The sequence below is a fragment of the Thalassophryne amazonica genome, chromosome 18, assembly GCF_902500255.1.
Source record: "Thalassophryne amazonica chromosome 18, fThaAma1.1, whole genome shotgun sequence".
Classification (NCBI taxonomy): domain Eukaryota; kingdom Metazoa; phylum Chordata; class Actinopteri; order Batrachoidiformes; family Batrachoididae; genus Thalassophryne; species Thalassophryne amazonica.
The window spans coordinates 56,593,419-56,617,002 of NC_047120.1; the positions used below are offsets into that span (position 1 = coordinate 56,593,419).

A 23,584-nucleotide genomic window follows, 5' to 3' on the forward strand; every position below is an offset into this window, starting at 1 on the left:
GAGCAAAAAGTAATTTGAATTGCTTTTGAACCAAAACTGAAGTAACTTTAACTTTCCATCCCTGTACATACTGAAATGAGCCTTTGTCACCATTTTTGCTGTTTTTTTAAAACCTCATAACTCAATAACTTCAGTCATAGTATACTGTGACTGATTGTTAAATGTTTAGTCCCCTTCAGTGGTACCAAAAAAAACTGTTTGGTCCATGAACTAATCTTTCTTGTTTCTCTGTAGCGATAAAAGTAATTTTTTAAAATTATTATAAACATGTTCAATCTGCCTGTTGGGGTTAACTGCAGCTTGAATGTCAAATTCAAAAGCAACTTGTGCGTTTTATATAGTGTCTGTTAAAAGACAGAATTCCACATTGAACAGTAAAAAAGTTTCAACACTGTTTTTATTTATTATAAATCAATACATTTTTTATATAAAAAGGACAAAGGGAGTCTAAAATAAATCCATTATAGATGTAAACCAAACAGATCAGGTTATGGGCTTCCTCTTACCACACTAGACCTTTGTCACAGACACTTTATTAGCCAGCATTTCTAGTTTAACACTCATTCAGGCATTCCAAAATACCCCAAACTATACTTTGAATAAAAAAAAAACCTAGTTTGGAAAGGATTAAAATAGAAACAATGTGGCTGACATCAATCTCTGCAAAGCACTGCAAGTATAGCGACTTAGCATGACATTTGTTTTGCGCAATCTGTTACAACCATCACCAGCAGCAGTCAATATATGTTTAATACGTAGCAGCTGAAGGGTGTGAAGATTTTCAAACTGCTGAAGGTAAACAACATACGAGGTCTGAGTTACACCCAGTGCTAGCGGTCTTGAATGCAGCCCAGGTTCATCAGCCCATTTGGTTTGAAGAGACTTCAGAAAACAAGATCAATGAGGCATTTCATACAAGCCAGAATGACCATTTTGTGTACACCTCTCTGCTTCCTTGAATTTAGGTGGACATCAAAACCGTTGATGCTCCAGGTCAAAGAGGAGCGAAGGCCCAGTATTCATAGCGCTGAAAACTATCATAAAAGAGAAAGTGGGGCCTGTCCCGTTTAAAATCAATCTTAAACGTAAACTTCAACTATTAGGTATTTTCAATTATGTGGTTAAGATTTCTTCATGATTCCCTGATATCAAACCCACCGACCCTTTGGTTTAGTGAACAACTCATTCCACTAACAGCCATCATCGTCCTTACTAGCTGGGTGGACCTGTGCTGAAAGAGGTGTATAAAAATGTAATTGCATTTACGCTTATGTGCTCTGAAGAGAAAATGTGAGCTGTTGTTGGAGTGAAATCAGACCGGCTACAGTTGTTTTCAAAGCAAAGCATTAATTCACGTCCCTACTGTCCACAAAGTCCAGAGATGCAAGTTGCACACGTCATGTTTTGTCAAAACATGCTAAACTATAGTTACAAACACAGTTTCCACAGTTGTGAAGGTGGTATATTTAACAAGATTTTGGCAATAATATGGTTCATTTAACATGCATATTGACAGCAAATCAGAGGACGCTGCTGCATGGGCAGTTTGAAAAGATTCTGTATGAATATTGATCAGTTTCAACTCCATCTAGATGGTCAAAACATTGAGTGTACAAGGTTACACAGCGGTGACTCAAATTTTTAGGCAAAAGAAACCGGATTATTTGAGGGATCTTTTTTTTTTTGGCTTGAAATTGTTCACCCCTTATAAACAACAAAGAGGCCTTCATGTGATTAGCAATAAGCTAATATATCGCTTATCAATATAATTAGAAGCAAGCTGACAGGCTTGCCTGTCTTCATTTTATGATGTGGTCATTGTGCATGTTAAAAAATGCCAACAAGTCTCCAAATAGGAAGCTGACAAGTCCTCACCCGTATCTGTCAGAAACCAAAATTTCAAAGCAGAATGTGCAGTTTTTAAAGTTAGTTTCGTAAATTTGTACAACCCCACTGACTCACTCAGCAGCTGACCGACTCTGCTAACTGCAGGGGACAAACAATATGCAAATGTCATGTGTTTAAGAAATTGTCCTTTTGGGCCAATCTGATTACTTTACTTTTTGCAACCAACAATTCTTTTCATAATCGATGAACTGATCTCTTAATTTCCCTTAATCAATTAGTTGCCAGGTCCATAAAATGTCAATAAATGTTTTCCAAAGCCCAAGACAATACCTTCAAATGTCTCATTTTGTACACAGCCCAGAGATACTCAGCTTACTGCCAGATAAAGGTAAAGAAACTAATCAAAGTAACCATGAAGCTGAAATCAGAGAATTTGGATTTAATGACTCAAAATGACGAATCAAAGTAGTTGTCGATTAATTACTTCAGCTCAAAGCCTTATTTTTTAGCAGATAGTTGTACAGGCCATACAGTGTGCAACCAATTCATCCTTGTAGCATTTCAAAAGCATAAATTCTAAATGGGTTTGATCAAGGTGAAGTCATGAATGTGACCATCAGGGTAAATCTGAAGTCTTAATAATTACTTGTAGTTTCCCGCTGACAGGGTGTCCCAATTTCTTTCTTGTTTACCACTTCCTCATAAAACATTGTTACCACCAGGTCAAAATGACACCCAGGATAAATGGTTATGGCTTTCCGTTGCCTGATCTTATTTACTGAGCCAACTATGCAGGGTTACGGTAGGTAGGTGTAAATTAAAATGGACCTCATGTCCAATTACTAAATACACACATGGAAGGAAAAAGTAAAATAACTTAAATAGAAGTGCTTAAAAACAATAGTTCTTAGAGCCCTTTCAAAAACCAAAAATTAAGGTTGCAAAGCAGGAATCCCACCCCAACAAAAAAGGAGAGAGAAGTGAACAGCTGTAATGGTAATACTAATATTCATCCAATGATTCACAGATATACAGTTCACTTATAGGTCATAATCTTCCCCCCCTTACATTTCTGCTCTCCTCGTCAGTGGCCCCCCAAGGTCTGCAAGCAACGGCTGCTCTCAGTTTCATGTCTGTCTGTGGTGGGAGAACACTCCGTCTCAGTACACCTCCCGTCTTCCTCCTCTGGCATCAGTGCCTGCTCCTCTTTCTTTCTGTGCTCCAGCTCCCACTCCACAAAGGTGTCAAAGAGGCTGGGCCAGGCCTCATCCTCGCTGTAGTTGCTCAGATCAGGCCCGATAGCTTGGGTGAAATTTAGGAACATGTTCCATGTGTCTCGTGAGATGCCCCGAATACCTGAGGGATTCTCAGCCAGGAAGTCCAGCCATCGTTCTAGAATTGCAGGCGTGTCCTGGGTGAAAACCAGGCGCCACAGGGCGATGGCGATTTCACGCTGCAGTGAGCGCTGGCCCTCATCGGCGTCTAGGCCAAACTGGAAGGTGAAGCGGTACAAGTCCTTGAAGCTCTCCTCTCCCTGGGCCTCCAGCAGCATGGAAGGGAAGCGTGAGCAGATACCCTCAAGGCTGTCTGCCCGGATAGCTCGGCAGCCCTCAATAAACTCTTTCCTAATTAAACACAGAAAACAGAAGTGGAAATTGGGATGTGTAATGTCATTCTAATGACTCAAAAAGCAGACAGACTTTAACAAAATTTTGTCAAGAAATAGTTCTTGTATCAGGGAAGAGTTGACTATATTCTATAAGATTACAACTGCAAAAAGTGTAGTATCTACAAAATCAAATTATTTTTTCTTACCTAACAATCCCATCGATAAATCCACTCTTTCACTGAAATTCCCCAAAACAAAAATACTTAAAATATATATTTTAGTAAGTTTATTATTGCAGTTCATAATAGGTGAAGGCAGTCACCATTTCTTTAACTTGCCTTAAAGTCTTTACATAATGTGTTGTATAATTGGTTGTCACAAGCTTGGTGTAATTGGTTCGACACAAGCTTGGTGTTAGGTGCAATGTCAAGATTCTGATTTCACACCTACCATTAGCATCAGCTGGGTACCTCCACAGTAAGCAACAAGATTTAGGCTGTGCTTCCAAAAAACATACTAAGACTTACAATTTTGCTTAGAAAACTCTTACTGCATATCTTCAGCTAATTTTATGTGTGGCTGATTTGTTTTGTTTTTTGCTACACATATCACACACACATATTTTGGCCTTAGAATGATGGTATAGATAACAACTGCATGCCTGACTATCGTGTGTAATAATTCACAGAATAAATGCCACAGTTTCCCAAAACATTGTAGGTAGATTCAGAATGATTTGGTCCCACTCTGTGTTGGCACAGCTGTGACATTTCAGTGAAACATGCAGCCATTTAGTGGCGTGCCACTGGCACGGTTTGCAGGAAATGTGGCTGCTGCTATCCTTGTTTTATGGTTGCAAGATGCAGCTTGTTCTGTTAAATGTTTTGAGTTTGGCACCAACACCAGGAACCATAAGCAAAGTCTGTGCTCAGGAGAATGGTGCCACTCTCACTACTTTGTCTAGGTCTGAAATTAAAGATCATTTACATTTTTATGATTGATTGTATTATTTACTGTAAATATTTTAAAAAAATGTTACAGTCCAAAGTAGTCACTGTCGTCTCATTCGCACCTCCAAAAGTAGTAACGTTAAATTCAACAGAAGATATATAAAAAAAAAAAGTGGTCGACCTGCAATACGTGTACAGCCGTCAAAGTGTCTGAGTCACAAATTTATGAGACTTGTTGGTTGCACCCCCCTTTCCTTTTCTTGACTGGACAGGCTTCCATCTATTGTTAACAATCCAAATAGTCTGACAGTTGAAGTATGCAGCCAACTTTGAACACAATGCAGACTCTATGACAGCTTGTACACACAGAGCAAACTGGTTAAAATAAAACCTGACTAATAATGATTCAGAGAATAATAAATAAATGTTAATTAATAAATAAGGGAAGGCACAAAACAGATACGGTTAATCTCAACTGCTCTTTCTGAAATTAAGACACATTGGCAATGCAACATGTTATTTTAAAAGTTATGACGCTGTCATTTACAAGTGATTTATTCTTTTGTCAGTTTGTGTGTAAAACATCAACTGAAAGAAAAAAAAAAAAAAACAACAACATACTGACAAATATTAGTAACTTAAAAACACCCCACATACAGAATCCACTCTCACCTTGTAAATCTGCACATGGTAACTGCTTGAAACTTCCAGGCAAGAACAAGTACACGAAATTCTGCAGGATCCACACACAGGTCATTACAAAACCTCTCCATGCCTTCTTCTAAGATGGCATCTTCCTGTTCATCCTTGTAGCAGCAGAATAACTCCTCAAGGCGCACCATCGACAGCCCGTCGCCATCCACACACTCTTCTTTACGTGGTTCCCCCATCAATGAAGGAATGACAGGGGTCTCCATGGAAACCTCAAAGGCCTTGGTGCCATTCGAGAGCTCATTGGTAACTTTGCCACCCAGGGCGCTGGGCTCATCCTTGTGCCCCCCACCACCACCGCCTGTGGTGCCACCCTTTTTATGATGGGACTTGGAGCCGCTATCCTTGTCGCTGCTCTTACTGCCGAGTGAGGATGTTGGATTCTTGCACTTGGTAATGCACTGGCCCATGTCTTCCTCCCTGGTCCCTCGATGTTTCTTTCCTCCTCACCTTCAGTCCCCGTCCGAGCCTCCAACACGCCTCTGCTGTGGCCTGCCGAGATGTGTCAACATACCCTCAGGCCTACAATGAAGACTTTAAAAGTGTTTACGTCAAAAAAAATGCAAATCTACATTCAAAGTCTTATTCATAATCAATGGATCAGGAAAAAAATTAAATTAAAATAAATTAAATAGGATCAGTGACCGGTGGTCCAAATGTAACAGCTTACATTTTATAAATAAAAGGTGGTTCTCTAGCTTGCTTGTACTGAATCTCAAAGATTTGTTTTCCAACTAGATGCTATGTCATAAAAAGTAGGATCCATAAGTAGCTGAACAATGACAATTTTGTAATTTTGCCTCAGTACACCACCATAACACCCTTGAAATTAAACATCACGATGTGCAGACTGCATATAGTCTCTACTGCAGCAACATTTGTATTTGTGGGCACTATTGGGCAATTGTTCTACATAAAAGCATTTACTTGATGAAAATAGTTTCTCTTTAAACTCAGATCATTCCATAGAGGAACATGTTTATGCCCTGCTACACCGGAAAGAGCCTTCAAACATGTGAAAATCCCCAGAAAAAGATATATCACACTAGAAAGCAGCTTAGTGCAGCAGATAAGAGAATATTTAGAGGGGAATCCTGCAAATGCTGATAAAAGCATCAAATTTAGCAGAAATTGGGGTCAAAAGTTAAAGTTGCTCCAATTTCAGTAAAACGTGATGCAAATTACTAGTTAACACGGTTCTAAAAAGGAATAGTTTGGACCATGTATCGTATCATCCTTACTTATGTTACGGGGTAACATATATCACATGTCATAGAATCCAACAGACGTAGACCTTGTCTGACCTTTACTTTGGAGACCAAGCATTCAACACTGTCAACACTATTCCATTTATTAATCCTATTAGCTCAATCAATAATTTGCATCACTTTTAACCAAAATTGGAGCAACTTTAACTTTTGACCACTGTACAAAATGAAATCAACCTTTGTCACCATTCTTGCTGTTTTTATCCCGTAACTCCATAGAATTCAGTCACAGATAGTCCAAACTATACCTTTTTGGAATCTTTATGATCAGGCAAATAATGTGGAATTTTTTTCAATATGATTGGAGCATCTTTTAATTTTGACCTCTGCATAATTCCTCAATTGACCCCTACCTGACCACCGATTGAAAAGTCAAGTGGCCAATTGGTTTTTTCAGAAGATTGTCTGAGCAGTATTTCTGTCGAATTTGATGCTTTTATCACCATTTGCATGATTGTTTCACTTGCTGTTTCACTTGCTGTGCTGCACTAGCTGGAAAGTGACAACTCCTACTGTATAACAGCACCAATTTATTTGCTAAACATGTACACACAAAAAAACAAAACAGTTTGGCAACAAATCAAAATCTGATAGCTAAGCTCACTCCATGCAAACACCCTTCCTTGTGTAAATTTTCACAAAGTAGGGCATCACTCCATCAAGCAGTGTGGTGGCCAAGTGGTCAGTGCACTTGCTTCCAAATCAGACGGGTCCCAGTTCAAGACCATTTGACCCAGCGGCATCCAAACTATTCCAGAAAGGGCCAAGAGGGTGCAGGTTTTCTTTGCAGCCACTGACTCCAGCAGGTGATTTCATTGATAAACTCATCTCACCTTCTCAAAGTGAAGTTAATCAGTGAAATCACCTGCTGGAGTCAGTGGCTGCAAAGAAAACCTGCACCCTCTCGACCCTTTCTGGAATAGTTTGGACACCACTGATTTATCCCCATTCTCCATGTAATGTCAAGTTGTGTCAGGAAGTGCATCTAGCGTAAGGATTGTGCCAAATCAACATGCAGATCCATATCAGATCTGCTGTGATGACCAAGAAAAACAAGGGAGAAACTGAAAGCACTTACTGTGGTGTCACTCCAACAAGATTGTATGAACTTTAGATTTTTTTATTATTATTATCATGTACTATTCAAGAAAAGATTACTTGACATTCTGGCCTCAGTTTGCCATGTGATTGCCGATAATGACACAAAAATAAAGAGGGACATCCCCACATTATGTTTAACACTGCATAAAATCATCTGAATCAAGTGACTGTGTGACAGAAATACTTCAGTGAGTTTCATATTAACTGAATTAACGCAACATTCCAAATATGGCAAGATGAGCATCTCAGTAATTTACGCACACTGACAAGCAGGGCAAAGGTTTACAATCTGTCACTGCTCTTGTTTATACGGCATTTAGACAGAAGGCTACTTACAGAGTCCTTCAGATGGCATTGGCCACAGATCAGAGTGCCTTTCTATTCTGCTCCATCGTTGTGACCATGACATCCACAATGCTGAAAGATAAAATAACTTGTCTTCATAAGCAGAAAGTGATAGCTGATCCAGCAGGACTATTTTTGTCAACATGCTTTGAATAGGAAATTAGATTTTTTTTTAAAGGTATTATTTCAGCATAATTCCATTCAGAGTATAAAGAAATCATTACTTCCAGCACTGGGAATGAAAAACACCTTGTACATACAAGTATTCACATACTGTTTATATCTGTTCACAGCTGTTTATAATTTCTGATATTATTCTTCACACATGCTTCCCTGCTGCATCTGAAATGAAGGTGTGACTCCTGATCGGCGGTAGAAAATATAAACAGGGTTAGACTAGTAACTCACGGAGTGGCGAATGCTGACCAATGTTGCGATGTTTGGATTCAGCAACTTTTGTTGATGAAAATCAGGGTTCACCTATGTCATTCGGAACAGTCAGCAACATGAGTGCAAAATGTTTGCAAAAGTGTTTGGGAATAACAATAGGCAAACAGTAGTGACGCATATGTTAACGACCGTTTGTGATGTTCACCACTATCTGGGAACGTTTGAGACGTTTTTGCCAACTGCTGATAAAATACCAGGCAAATGTCAGGTGAATCAAAACTTCCTGAACTTTCACATTTCTCCTGACCACTGTGGAAGACAGAGCTCAGAAGACTTGCCTGTAGAAGGTATACAGAAGATGGATTTCCAGAATATGGAAATGAATTTATGTCAGGAAGAAGCCCAATGTGCTGCTGCCCTTGAGGATGAACTGTGTTGTCTGGCTGCTGCTGCAGCTATCCTGCTGCAGAAGAGAAGGAAAAAAAAAGAACAAAAGGTACACTGTTTGGGTCAGAGTGGTTGCAAACTAAAAAGAACTTTAGCGATATGCGCTATAACCTTTTACAAACGCTTACAACTGTTGTACGAACGTTTGCAGAAAAATACATTTGCTAAACATTTTTGAACATGTTCAAAATATATCTGGGACAAGAAATACTGTTTGCGACCTTAAAAACCGTTGGCAAACTGTTTTTCAACCTTTTACAAACCCTGACAAAACCCAAAATTCATTATGTCTGTCAGCATTTGCTGCTCCATGAGATACAGGCTTTATAGACAACACCAAGCGGACCTGGAACTGAGGCAATACTCCCAAAATTTCAGGTCAAAACAATTTTGGAATAAGCGAAGTGAAACAGTACATTTCTGGTGAGCGTATTGAATCAACTCCCCTTTTAATTCCAGAAAGTCAATACATCTTGAGACAAGCAGTGGCCCAATGTCTCATGTACAAAGGCCAGGAAGTGATCGCTACTGGTCAGGTAGCCTGTGTGATGGTGTGTGAAGCTGAAAGAACATAAACACCCAATGACACCAGGTACCATCACTGATGATGTGTCCAAGTGCATTACTGTATGTACTTAAAGGCCGTGAAATGTTGTAAAATTATGCCAGACTGATTGTTGCTAAAAACCCGTAAAGCTTACAAGATTTGGGCTACGATGATTGCCGATGGGATCCAGGATAAAAACAAAACAAAAAAACATTAAAAAGCCAAAAATCTAGGTGCTTCTGTGGTAATTGCTGACATTGTGGTGAGCTCGTGGACACTAGTCTTGATATAACTATAGGCAATTTGTGATGCATTGTGGGAAATTTCCACTACAGTGGTGTACAAATCCTCCATGACCTATTACGGGCTAATGAGTTCCTACACACTGTTAAAATACATTATGGTGGCAACAAGAGGGTGACATTTTTAACATTTCAAAGCTGTGTATAGCCACCCATGACATGTGGCAATGACCCTGCACGAATGGTCTCAACCTAACACATCAATCACATCAAGATTTATCGCAACTAAACTCAGAATCCCACTCTTGGCCAAAAGCATTAAAGTGTGACAGCACATTGGTTCCAAAAGCTAATAAGTTACAGTGTGGCTCACAACTGTTCATTTAGACTCCTTTCTGCCAAATTAGTTCATCATTCCTTCTCTTATGTCCACACCCTGTACAACAATTTATCTCTGTTGTCACACTGCTTGAGGCAAATAAATTGCTGATTGCTGACTGAAGACTCAGATCTTTTCCCTGGAAAGAGCTGGGTTTTTTTTAAGCTTTTTTCACTCATGAATGATATTACTATTTCCAAAAGCTGGAAATGACAACAGTCACATGTGGGTCACGCAGAATGTTCTAAGTAAATGCCATAAAATGCCTGTTATTACTTGGAACTGTCATTACATAATACAATTATACTAATTAGAATTTTAGATAAGCAAGGGTACGGGGCTTCCGTTAAGACCTAAATGTAACAAGCAGTGATGCAGCAAGATGTATGTGTGTCAAAATAAAAAGAAAAAACCCTCAAACACCACAATAATTCAGAAACAAGTGTTTCAATACTAGTTGGGTTTCCACTGCAAATATGCACAAAACTTAAGCAATTGTTTTCAGATTGTCTAGAGAAAACAATACAAAATGACAGCATTTCCATTAGGGGTGCCGGAAAAAAATCGATTCATGTCCGAATCGCGATTCTTATTTATTACGATTCTGAATCGATCCAAAATGTCCAAGAATCGATTTTTAAAAAGCATTTTTTTTAAACATTTTCTTAATTACTCACTGCGTGTACTGTTTGTCAGGTAACGGCTTCTGTACTACAGCGTCCCCGTGAGGGGAGGGTCCGGCGTGCTTCAAACATTCGTGAGCTGCAGCTTAGCATGGCGGATGAAGAGCTAATTCAGCCAGCACCGTCTTTGCTGAAGGCAAATGTCTGAACGCATTTTGGATTTTATTATTTGCTGCGTAAGGAGCTTGACATGACTTATGCAGTGTGCAAAATCTGCAAAATGAAAGTCAAGTACTTCGGAAACACTTCAACTCCGCAAGCCCACATGCTATGCTATGACCCGGAGCTAAAAGGAGCGGAGCAGCGGTATCTGCCGACGACTGACCAGCGCTTCGCTAAACTGCCAGCCAACTCTGAACAAGCAAAGCAGATGAGTAAATTTACATCTAGAATCACTTGATTAACCTTGTAAAGCTGCATTTTCTTAAACATGAACATTTTTTTAAGTAATATAACTATTTCTCAGTGCTGTTTGAATCGAAAATCGATTCTGAATCGAATCGTCACCCCAAGAATCGGAATCGAATTGAATCGTGAGTTGTTGTACGATTCACATCCCTAATTTCCATTGACTGATGGAATAGAACTAATGGGTTTTGTCTTCTCACGAAAACTGTCATTGCAGCGAGGCACTCGCGAGTAGTAATTTCAGAGGTCACAAGAACAGAAGGATATATCCTGCTAAATATTGCCATTTCAAAGTGTTTTTCAAATCAATTATTGCTTTAACATTATCGCTAAGGTTTAACAAGCTCTCCATCTCTTACTCCATCTACACGTGCCACGCCACGTAGTTCAGAATGTCATGTGACTCTTTCTGTACATCATGCGACCTGTAATGGAAAAAGTGTTTCCGTTGCAATTTTGCAGAAACAAGATTTTTAGATTCATGCAGAAAAACACTTCATGCGAGCGCAAAAACTTTGATATTTGAGGTTTTTTTTGCTACTTCAAAACACGCAATATGGAGGGTAAAAGAAACCCGCCTGCTGTGAATTAGTGCCAACCAAAACTTGCCAAGGCAAGATTGTGCCTTTGTAATATATATTCACTTAATGTGAATATATATTTCTGAAGAAACTAAGTGGACGAGTCAGTGCACAGGACATGTACAGGCAAATCTCTCTCAGGCTTATTCTGTTTCTGAAGGACTTGTGATTCAGCTGGTAGTGTAGAAGTCTACAGACAGGCACATAATCAGTTGTGCAGTAATATTTTTTCTAATTTTGCATCTGTACACCACCATAATGGAGTTGAAATAAAACAATCAACATATGCTTGTAGTGAGGACTTTGAGCTGTAATTCAAGGAAATTAACAAAAACATCCCAATAACCATGTAGGCACTAGAGCTATTTTTCACACAGAGCCCTCACTTCAGAGGCCATACGTAACTGGACTAAAATCATTGTGAATACAAATCAAAGACAGAGGCAGAAAATACTTTTTTTCATACAACAGCACAGATTAAATTTAGGCTTGAACCTCCCATGTGTCTTCTGGTAAACTACAAGTGAATCTTCACCTTTTTATGTATATGGCACACCAGAACAATTACACAGTGTTTATTTCTGGTGCTGTAATAATGTTAGCCTGAAGTTCTTCTGATGAAGTGACTTCAGTTTGAATTCTGCTGGCAATGGCATCACGTGGTACTGCTGTTAGGGTTAGATGTTTCTGTCAGGCGTGAAACGGTAACTGATCACATGACCACTGTAAATGTGGACATGTGACAGCAGTTGGAAACACAGAATGGCGATGATTGTTCCGGTAGCCAGAAAAACAGCTGCTACCTTTGACAAAATGAAGTGGCTATTGATACAGGACAGTAACCCTTTCTTCTTGAACCATGATATTAAATAGTTTAGACCATGGGTGGCGTACAAATAGCAATTTGCGGTTTGTGTATGGTATCGTATCAATAGCCACTATCTGTAAGAAACTCCTCCTCTGGTCTGCTATACTATGAAGCTGGTAATGTAGCAGACAAAGCTGCACTACACAGTTTCACTAATCACAGCAGCCCGTAACACCTTCAGAGTTGTCAAGGGTATCTTGGTGGTTTCCCTCACTAGTCATTCTTTTGTATTTAACTGTTTTTGAGACCTGCCTACTTCAAACAAATATACCACTGTTAATGATGGATGTAAATGAAATCCAGTGACTCGGAAATGATCATGTACCCATCTACTGACTTGTGTACAGAAAAGAAGACTGTAAAAATGGTGATTTGTATTAATAATCCTGACACAGCGTTTGTCAAGTTACCTATGACCGCTGGAAATCTCAGGACTGTATAAAAATGGCTGTAATTCCAAAAGTGTTAATGTGATATTTTTGTTAAACCCTTTGAATTAAAGCTGAAAGTCTACAATGGGAGCACATCTTGATAGTTCCCCTCCAACTACAATGTCACATATACAAAATTACAAAAGTTATATTACTGTCCAACTACTTATAGACCTGACTAAATATTATTCTTTCTGCAGTAGCAAAAAAAAAAGCAGGTCAACTACAAATTTAGTTAAAGTCATCGAGAGTATTCAAGTAAAACGGTAAACTTGATAAAACACTAACATTTTTTTTAAAGAAGTAAACCTTTAATTTGGAGTTAACCTGTAAGGCTAATTTTAACAGAATGTTAACGGCATTTTATATAGCGCTTAAGCGCGTTATGACACTACACGATTATATTGGTCTTGATTTATTAACCATCTACTAATAATAACTTGTACTGTTAATTTACTTTCTTACCAAACTTGTCGATTTAAAACAAACCCGACTGGCCCTGGCGACGTCGCCACAGCTAGCTAGCACAAGCTCGGTTCACCAAAAGTTAGCTATCGGCTAAGCTAGGTGTTTCGAAGACAGCAGTTATGTACGTAAGAAAACTTACCTTTTTGGAAAGTTCTGTCAAGCCCAGTCGTATATGCATCACTACAGGAATGCCAGTTAAAAAATTGAAAAAGTTAATAAGTTACTCAGGAAGCCACAAAGCAGTGAGGCAAACTCGTCGCGTTAACTCGGGTTGCTAGCTAACTAGCTCCAGCTGGTAAGAAACTTCCACATCCATGTGAAAAAAAAAAGTACGCCGCTTAAAATAAAACACTAACAATCAAAACGCTGCCATCCCATGCGTGCTTTACAATCTCATTATTATTATTATTATATTTATTTTTTACTGTGGTCACTCTGAGATCAGTGAAAAGCCAATCTCGAGTTAAAGAGCCAGTTTCTTTGTGCTTCCCCCTTTCATTCTGTGCATCTTTTCCTGCATCACTTCCTCTCTCTGCTTCACAAGCAGCTGATCCTCAAACATTCAGTTTTAACAAAGCCATAAATCGAGTGAGAGAGTGGCTCTGAAAAATTTCCACCAATAACTGGAAAAACTGCATATTCAACTCTGAAATTTGGGAATCTGGTAGATGCAGGTGAGGATCAGTGAACCTCTTATTTTGGTCTGTGGTGGTATTTTTCTTGAAGACTGACTGATATGGATTTTTTTTTTTAATTTTTTGATGTGGAGAGGGGAGCATTCCACGAGGGAGTAAAAAATTAGAATATTGATATCTTTGCCGATATCTACATAAAAAATTGAATGATTCTTATAATTTTGTTATTGACCCATTACAATGTAATTAACATGAGTTTTACTATAAATAACTAGATAATTGTCAACCAACCAACATACATCACACTGCCTTTACTCAGCTTGGGAGTTGCTGTGTTGCATCTTCTAGATATCTTATAGAATATTGATATATTTGCCGATATCTACATAAAAAATTGAATGATTCTTATAATTTTGTTATTGACCCATTACAATGTAATTAACATGAGTTTTACTATAAATAACTAGATAATTGTCAACCAACCAACATACATCACACTGCCTTTACTCAACTTGGGAGTTGTTGTGTTGCATCTTCTAGATGGTGGTATCACGAGCACTTGTGTCTTCTCACTATAAAACACCTCCTCTGATTGAAAATGAATGGCAGCTGGTCGCTTTGCCTGTCTCTTGGAACAAATGTGGCCAAGGGGTGATGGGGTCCCAGCAATGCTTGACATTATTGTAAACAAAGCAGTCAGAGCACCCTCTGCTGGACAAACTACATTATTTCTACTAGCCAAAGTGTTTTTCTGCATCATTTATTCAGCAAAATAAAAGTTTTCATATCTGTGAATATAACGCTGATACTGATATGTCCGTGAAAGGCTCACATTGTCCAATATTATCTCACTTCACTGTATAGGTCAGACAGTAGTTTAAATAATAATGGGACAACATTGGCCTTTTGTTTGCATGTATGATGCACAGAATGCAAAAGTCAACAAATTCACAAGATTTTGCAAACACAAAACTGGTATTTTTGGAAGGGTGCTGCATGCGTCTAAATTTGGAACATACTCTAAATCAGGGATCACTGACCCTGCTAATGGAGATCACCTGCATATTTTTCATGTGTCGCAACTGCAACCGTCGCTGATTAGTCAAGTTTGGTGCTTCCTCATTCTTAATTGGGTGAGCACATCTGTTAGGAGCATGGAGAGTCTCATAACATACAGGAGCAGGATTGGTGGTGATCCCTGATGTAAGGCGATGTCTCTGCTGCCGAGCAACCTTTCAAATTGTGTTTTATTTTTGTGAGTTTCATAAAAAGTTTGGAAAATTGAACACCATTTCCACATCCAGATATCAGTTTTATGCAGTTGTGGAAGTTTTACAGTAGTATAATTCCAATGTGGTCTGGGTCCAACTCTGGAATTGTCAGCATTAGCATACTGCATGGAACACATGCAATTTATTGTATTATAATTCTGCTTTTTAGGAAATAAATCAATATTTGTCTGGTGTAGGGTCACTCCCACCCCCGCCCCTCCTTACTGTGTTGTGAATTTATTCAATAAGTAGTTTACATATAACTATGGTAGATTCGTACTCCTGTCCAGAAGGTGGCGATAATGCACAACTGTATTTTTTATTTTTTTCTTGCAAGAAACCATACAAGAAGAAGAAGTAAACATCACAGAAGAAGACGTAGTTCCTTCTCGTTATTCAAGCTGTATCGGTGGGTCAAATTTGTGTAATAATATTATTAAACAGCGTTACACACTGTGCGGTTATCTTAATGTGTGTCACTGTGATTACTGGTTTAATTTCGCTCAGTGTCTGAGTTACTGTTCAGCTTTGGTTGTGTGGAGGAGGTTTGGTAGCTAGCTTTGCTACTCGTGCTAGTGACACCTAATGTTGGAACACGAGAAAGATTTTTATGTTTGAAATGTTCGATTTGGTTTCACTTTAAATGTGCAAATAATTTATTAAGCTGTGATATTTCTTTTAAATTAACTGATTAACCCTTGTTCTAAATGTCATAAAGTTATAAAACATGTCAGTCACACCTTCATAGTCTAGAGCTGTTTAAAACAGCTTCATTAACCAGCCAGGTGTAAATTTAAAACGAAGTTGTGTGTAATTTAAACAGATTAGCTAGTAGTACTTGTGGGCATGATGACAGTAAGGGCTACAGCAATCTCACTTGGATCACAGTGACCTTGACCTTTGGCCTGTCTGAACTTACCAGGGAAATTCACAGTGATTATGTACACAGCTGCCTCTGCAGATTGATGTTGTCAAAGGCTTCACTGGGGTTTTCTGCTTCTAATCCTCTTTGATGTTCAGCTGTTATATTTTGATACAGAGCCTTGTGTAGGGAGTAGGGAATGTATCCAGGTGCATTTGTTTTATCCACTGGGCAAATCGAGAGTGTTTGCAAAACTGAATCCACCCCATGAAATAAAGACTTGAGCAAAAATATGATACTATAGAAGTTTTTCTATTGTTATACAACCCCAGGCAATAATTATGGAATCACCGACCTCGGAGGATGTTCATTCAGTTGTTTAATTTTGTAGGAAAAAAGCAGATCACAGACATGACACAAAACTAAAGTCATTTCAAATGGCAACTTTCTGGCTTTAAGAAACACTCAGAATTGAGTGATTCCATATTTTTTCCCCTCTGCGTGGTCTAAAAAAGTAACCGTTACTGACTGCCACAGTTTTTTTTTCCTGATTTCTTATAGTATTTCTTAAAGCTAGAAATGACTTTAGTTTTGTGTCATGTCTGTGATCTGCTTTTTTTCTACAAAATTAAACAACTGAATGAACATCCTCCAAGGCCGGTGATTCCATAATTTTTGCCAGGGGTTGTACAATACATATCCTCGTATCACAGTCCTGCAAATTGGATTGAGAACTAAATATTGACCTTGGACACCAATGATTGACCTTGCCTGAGTAATTCCAGAATGCATCTCCACTTGTTTGCCAGGTTTTTTTTTTTAATATTGGAGTGAAAAATCGAAATTTTGACCTTATCTTTTACGAAAACAAACTCTTTAAGAACAATTCTGGGGTTGACAGTGATGCACGTACAAAGTTTGGTGGAAATGGGTCAAAGGACCTGGGAAGAAGAGAACAAGCAGACAAATATTACTCAAATTATAGTGTGATTTTAAGTCTTTAAGATTTTGATTTAAGATTTATATATTTTGGTTATTTTAGATCAGTTACAGCCAAGAAGGTACAGCCTATATATATATATATATATATATATATATATATATATATATATATATATATATATATCTCTATATATATATATATATATATATATATATATATATATATCTCAGACGCTCAAAGCGCTTTACAATAATGCCTCACATTCACCCCAATGTCAGGGTGCTGCCATACAAGGTACTCACAACAGACTGGGAGCAACTAGGGGATTAAGGACCTTGCCCAAGGGCCCTTAGTGATTTTCCAGTCAGTGGAGGAGGTTTTTTTTTTGTTAAACTCCTTGTTTTAAACGTCTGGCTGTCCAAATACTTATGGAGCTGAGTATGAGTGACTCTGGTAACGTCCAACAGCAATAAAGAGGACCAAGCAATGAAGAAAACATCATGAACAGGCTTTTTGATGTGGTATTTAGTGCGAAACCCTTTTGTTTTCTCAGATTCTGAGCCCTGATGACAGCCTCCACACGTCAGACGGTGTTGTCGTTATATACGCGGGTGTTTCGTATTGCCCGAACCTGGCAGGCACATGTTGCAAGTGAGACAGAGGCTGAGAGAAAGTACATCCGTGAGGAGGCCCGGGCTCTCTTCAGACAGAACCAGCAGGTCTGAGTAGTGCTGTTTTGTGTTTCAAGTGAAGATGCACTTGCTGCTTCTTGAACTCATTTTTTCTTCTGTGTTCTTCATTTTAGCTGACAGATCACGAGTCCATAAAGAAGTGTATAGATGAATGTGAAGCGAGGATTGGAATAGGTGAGCGCAGGGATTTGCCATGATGTATTCCTCACAGGTTGTCATTTTAAAGTAATATTTAAAGCTTTATCCAAGTGAACAGAAGAGTGCATTTTACCCATTCTGTCTATGTGACCTTTTGTATAAAGAAACACAGTAGCAGAACACATTACTAGAATGTTTACTGTCTTTAATTAAATGGCATGAAGACCTGCTGTTATAAATGTATCATAAAATTGTTTGAGGTTTGTTTGTTTGTTTGATTATAACCAGTTTTTGTACAAACTGAATTACTCTAATTGTAAGCAATAACCAGTGACGCTGAGTTACATCTTTTGTTCGAGGGAAATGGACAGTATGTGATTTTAGGCTAATTTCTTAAAGTCCTTATCCAGGAAGTATTCATTCACAGACACATTTTGTTATGTTACAGCCTTATTCCAAAATGGTAGAAATTCTTTTTTTTTCTCTCAAAATTCTACACAAAGTACTCTATAATGGCAATGTGAAAAATGTTTTTTGAGATTTTTGCAAATTTATTAAAAATGAAAAACCAAGAAATCACACGTACATAAGTATTGACAGCCTTTGCCATGAAGCTCAGAATTGAGCTCAGGTGCATCCTGTTTCCACTGATAATCCTTGAGATGTTTCTACAGCTTAAATGGAGTCCACCTGGGGTAAATTCATTTGATTGGACATGATTTGGAAAGACACACACCTGTCTACATATAAGGTCCCACAGTTGACAGTGCATGTCAGAGCACAAACCAAGTATGAAGTCAAAGGAATTTGCTGTAAATCCTCGAGACAGGATTGTCTTGAGGCACAAATCTGAGGAAGAGTAAGAAATATTTCTGTTGCTTTGAAGGTCCCAATGAGCACAGTGGCCTCCATCATTTGTAAATGGAAGAACTTGGGATCCATCTGGACTTGGGCTGGATGCCCATCTAAACTGATCGAAGGAGAAGGACCTTAGTTACGGAGGTAACTAAGAACCCCATGGCCACTCTTTCAGAGCTCCAACATTCCTCTGTGGAGAAAGGAGAACCTTCCAGAAGGACAATTGTGTCTGCAACAATCCACTAATCAGGTCTTATAGTAGAGTGGCCAGATGGAAGCCACTCCTTAGTAAAAGGCACATGGCAGCCAACCTGGAGTTTGCCAAAAGGCACCTGAAGGACTCTCAGACCATAAAAAACTAAATTCTCTGGTCTGGTGAGACAAAGCTTGAACTCTTTGGTGTGAATGCCTGGCATCATGTTTGCAGGAAACCAAGCACCATCCCTACAGTGAAGCATGGTGGTGGCAGCATCATGCTGTGGGGACGTTTTTCAGCATTAGGAACTGGGAGACTAGTCAGGATGGAGGGAAAGATGACTGCAGCAATGTCCAGAGACATCCTGGATGAAAACCAGAGCGCTCTTGACCTCCGACTGGGGCAATGGTTCATCTGTCAGCAGGACAACGACCCTAAACACACAACCACAATATCATAAGTAGTGGCTTCAGGACAACTCTGTAAATGTCCTTGAGTGGCCCAGCCAGAGCCCAGACTTGAATCTGATTGATTAACTCTAAAGAGATCTGAAAATGGCTGTGCACCGATGCTCCCCATCCAATCTGATGGTGCTTGAGAGGTGCTGCAAAGAGGAATGGACAAAACTGCCAAAAAATAGGTGTGCCAAGCTTGTGGCATCATATTCAAGAAGGCTAGAGGCTGTAATTGCTGCTAAAGGTGCAGCAACCAAGTATTGAGCAAAGGGTGTATTTTTAACGAAGTTATTAAAAAAAACACTTTTTTATATTGTTATTATGGGGTGTTGTGAGTAGAATTTTGAGTGGAAAAATTAATTTCCTCCATTTTGGAATAAGGCTGTAACATAACAAAATGTGGAAAAAGTGAAGCACTATGAATACTTTCCGGTTGTGCTGCATGGCCGACACTTTATAGTCACACCATGGAGACCCTTTGAGACGTAGCTCTGTTGATTATTTTAGGGTTGTTTGGTGAACTCGTTTTGCACATTAGTGACAAAGTGTTATTTATCTTGTGAACACAAGTCATGTGAGTGACACTTGATACTCATAAGAAATAGTTTAGTTATTGCATTTTAGGGTGATTTGGTGCATTTAGTTGCATATTCATGAAAATTTAGTTTGTTTGTTTTGCAGCGATTAAGTGAGAATGTTCCGACACATTGTGGTCTTAATGCAGTAGAGACACAAATAAGATGATGTTTCAGCTAATTTGAGTGCTCATCTGTATACATCATTCCAACAACAACAGTTCAACCATCCTGATTAAGAGACTTAACATGGAGAATTTATATGTGATGTTTTAACACAGATATAAAGATGAATAAATATGCTATTTAAGATGATGATACTCAGGAACTAGCATTTTGTAACTATTGATTTGATAACATTTACTTTACTTTTTTATGATGCTCATGATGTGTTTATTTCCACAGGCCTGCATTACAGGAACCCATATCCAAGAGCTGTAAGTAAAAACTGATGGGTTCTTTAATCGACTAAATTAAAAATTAAACTCCTGGTCCTCTGAATTCTCCTGTAGACCCATATTCCACCACTGGGACTGGCAACCCAGAAGGGCAGGAAGCTGCGAATGCAACAGCGGCTGAGGAAGCAGGCCAAGCCGATTTACTTACAGTCACATGAGGAGACGTGATGTTCAACAAGCTGGATCCTTGCCAAGAGTTCAAGTTTCAAAGGACAGGAAACTGGAGTGCAGTCATGAGCTCATTTCATAAGCCAGGGAGTTGTAACCACTCAGTGATGCAAGAACATTTGCCATTCAGTGTAAATTGCATAAATGTGACTGGTTCAAGTGTTTCAGTTTGTGTCCAGCACACAAATGCTTCCTGTGATATATGCTCATGTTGTATGGACTGAACTTTATTTATACTTTTCTGACAAACAGTGGTGGCCTTGTTGGCCAGCTTTGGAAATGAAACAAGATCACTTCAAGATACACATAACCCACCTGCGCCTTATCTTATCTCATGTATTTTTTTTCCCTGCAACAATCCCAGGCATGTCCAGCAGGTGGCAGTCAGGTATATGCTATCTACTAATATAAGCAAGATTGGTCATTATCTTTATGCCCCACAACAGCCTGCACTCTTGAAATGGAGCAATATCTCAACCTGGTGGACATTTATCATGTACCATATACAGGTACAACAGAACTTCAGTTAGTGCTCCAGTCTTACGTTAAGCAAAGCAAACTTGCTTTTTATATTGCTCCAGTTCAACAATGGTCACCAACGTCTAACCCATCCATTTATCTTCATTATATGCCTGTTAAATTTGATAACATTTATTGAATTTTAGCTAACCTGCTAAACTCATCACTGACACATTTATCTGTCTTCACTGCATTTTACAACACACACGCTAAAGCTTGGGAAAAGTGTAGGAACACTATTTTATGTGAATGACGTCAGTAAATGTTTAAAAAAAGTTGATGGATTTGATGTATTAATATTCACTAGTCATTGTGAAAGTAAAATCCATTTCTGTTTATGCAAATTGTGCTTAAAATAAGCTTTCGTAAACATGGCATGAACAACTCTGACTATAAAGGACCAATTAGTGAAGTGTTCTTATGCATTTCTTGACAGCATATTTGTTTTTCTGTGATTCATGCAAAGAAAAGTGAAACATTTCTTCAACAGGCATGAGTTCGGTTTTCCAGGGTTGGTCACTTTTGTCTTATAGATGATATGTCATCAATAACACAGGAAACTTTTTAGTTGCCCTATTTAAGGTATCTGAAATTCTGTGTTTGGATAGTGTACATCTTTCAAATTTATGAAACAAAAGAGGTGAACGGTTTTGTACAGCAAAAGTCATGGAGCCAAAAATGCACTACAGGTGGTAAATGGACTGAAATGGACTGCATTTATATAGCGCTTTTCCATCTGCATCAAACGCTCAAAGCGTTTTACAATGATACCTCACATTCACCCATTAACATGCAAGGTGCTCACTAAGTGTTTGAAATATGTTCTCTTGTGTTAAAAGTACAACCTATGGGGTGGTAACCATATTAGACAGATGCATATAAATATATGAGTTATTTATACTACTTACTGTGACATTTTGAATACATTAACATACCAAATTGTTTAAAACAACATAAACAGATGTTTGCAGACTTTTTGCATTGTTTGGCTTTTGCCAACAGATTTGCAGGAATACAATTAGTCACTCATCCTGAGTGACTAATTGTATTTCGCGACAGTATTTCACTTACATAAATTTTTAAGGTTTGCTGGTATTTGCATTTTTTATGAAATGTTTAACAGCAAGCAGTCGGTGCTCCCATATGATTAAAAAAAGTTGATTGCAATGAGCTGAAGTCATTCTCACACAAGGTGGTGGTTCTGGGTTTGAGCTTGATCAAACCCAGAACCACCTTCTGGTTGAAGTATGCATGTTGTCCCCATGACAACAGACCAATTACTGATTGATGCAAACAAATTTTGAAAACAAATGTGAGCCTTTTTATCCACCAGGTGTCACCCCACACTAAGTGCTGACACTTTGTGTGGCTTAGTGAGAGTTTTGAGGTTTTGCTGTGACAGTCAACTGGTTTCACCTTCAACTACTCTCAGTACTCTATGACAAGCAATTAAAAGAATGCACATGTGTGAGTTATTCCTGGTCAGTGGTAACTTTTAATGTTGGAATCTTTGCAGGGAAAATATTAGGTTTTCATATTTTAACCCTATATCTGGTAACTGGCATGTTTAACACTTCTGGCAGACCTCAAATATTTATATTATAATAATGGGTGGATTCCACCTTGTTAAAGTCATACGGCAGGTTAATAATACAAATATTTATCAACACTTAGCTTTTTCTTACACCTTGTCTATCCCTAATTCCAATGTATACATTTCCCCTTTGAATCATCAGAAACGAACTGTTGAGTGGAACATTCTTGAAACTAATTTATCCCAAATGTTGACATAAACTCACATCAAAAAAACATGCTGTTAATCCTTGTCAACTGTAAATAAAAAAAAACATGCAAAATATATAACATAGTTATGTCATTTAATAAATGTTACTAACGTAATTCAGTAAGGATGGAACATCAACTCAGTGAGTTTCAACATTTATTTTTACTATCTGAAAGATTATGTAAATCACACAACAGTGAGTAACTACAGTATATATGCATATTAACTAATTACACTATGTAACACAATTTTTGTTCCTGGCTTCTAAGTGTTATATTTCAACTGCTTATGTCTAAAGTCTATGGAAAAATGACTACATTCAGCACAAACTTTGATTTTATTTTTTTAACGTTCTAGGAAATTCTAAAAGTTTCTTGAAATTTCTAGATAATTCTGGAAACGTCTAGAAAATTCTTGACAGTTCTAGCAGTTAAAGAATATTCTAGAAGACTACTCAGTAGTAGTGAAGGCGAATCGAGAATATTTGTGAAAACAGACAAATTTCAAAATATCATTGTCCTGATCACAGAAGCAAAGTTTCTGTGGAATAACAGCTAGTTTCTATTTATTTAAGGCATAACAGGTTAGGAAAACACACTGTGTACCCAGGAACAAAACAAAAATTTGTTACATAGTGTTATACACGAGTTTATAATTGATTTGATCATGGCTGGGATGCAGTTGGGCTGAAAAAATGCATTCTAACACATTATAGTGTTGTGAAAGTGTAGGAACACGGACCCACAACAGGGGGC

The 23,584-nt window shown here is 38.3% G+C and overlaps 2 protein-coding genes across 5 annotated transcripts; one reads left to right on the plus strand and one right to left on the minus strand.

Moving 5' to 3' along the window:
- Positions 1-386: 386 nt before the first annotated feature.
- Positions 387-13,786, minus strand: dcun1d3 (defective in cullin neddylation 1 domain containing 3). 4 transcript variants are annotated; one of them, XM_034193962.1, is made up of 5 exons: positions 13,416-13,786; positions 7,824-7,904; positions 5,782-5,783; positions 5,080-5,640; positions 387-3,473 (listed from the first exon to the last, which is right to left on the minus strand). In XM_034193962.1, exons 4-5 carry the CDS (start codon positions 5,526-5,528, stop codon positions 2,933-2,935), a joined length of 990 nt encoding a protein of 329 aa, XP_034049853.1. In that variant the 5' UTR covers positions 5,529-5,640; positions 5,782-5,783; positions 7,824-7,904; positions 13,416-13,786; the 3' UTR covers positions 387-2,932. The 4 variants fall into 4 exon arrangements, with proteins under 4 accessions (XP_034049853.1, XP_034049855.1, XP_034049852.1 ...); XM_034193964.1 differs by lacking the exon at positions 5,782-5,783 and having other exon boundaries at positions 5,080-5,610; XM_034193961.1 differs by lacking the exon at positions 5,782-5,783.
- A 3,754-nt stretch (positions 13,787-17,540) lies between these two features.
- lyrm1 (LYR motif containing 1) lies at positions 17,541-20,672 on the plus strand. The gene is made up of 4 exons (XM_034193985.1): positions 17,541-17,706; positions 17,793-17,853; positions 20,307-20,338; positions 20,414-20,672. The coding sequence occupies exons 1-4, from the start codon at positions 17,554-17,556 to the stop codon at positions 20,525-20,527; spliced, it is 360 nt and encodes a 119-aa protein (XP_034049876.1). The 5' UTR covers positions 17,541-17,553; the 3' UTR covers positions 20,528-20,672.
- The last annotated feature ends 2,912 nt before the right edge of the window (positions 20,673-23,584 follow it).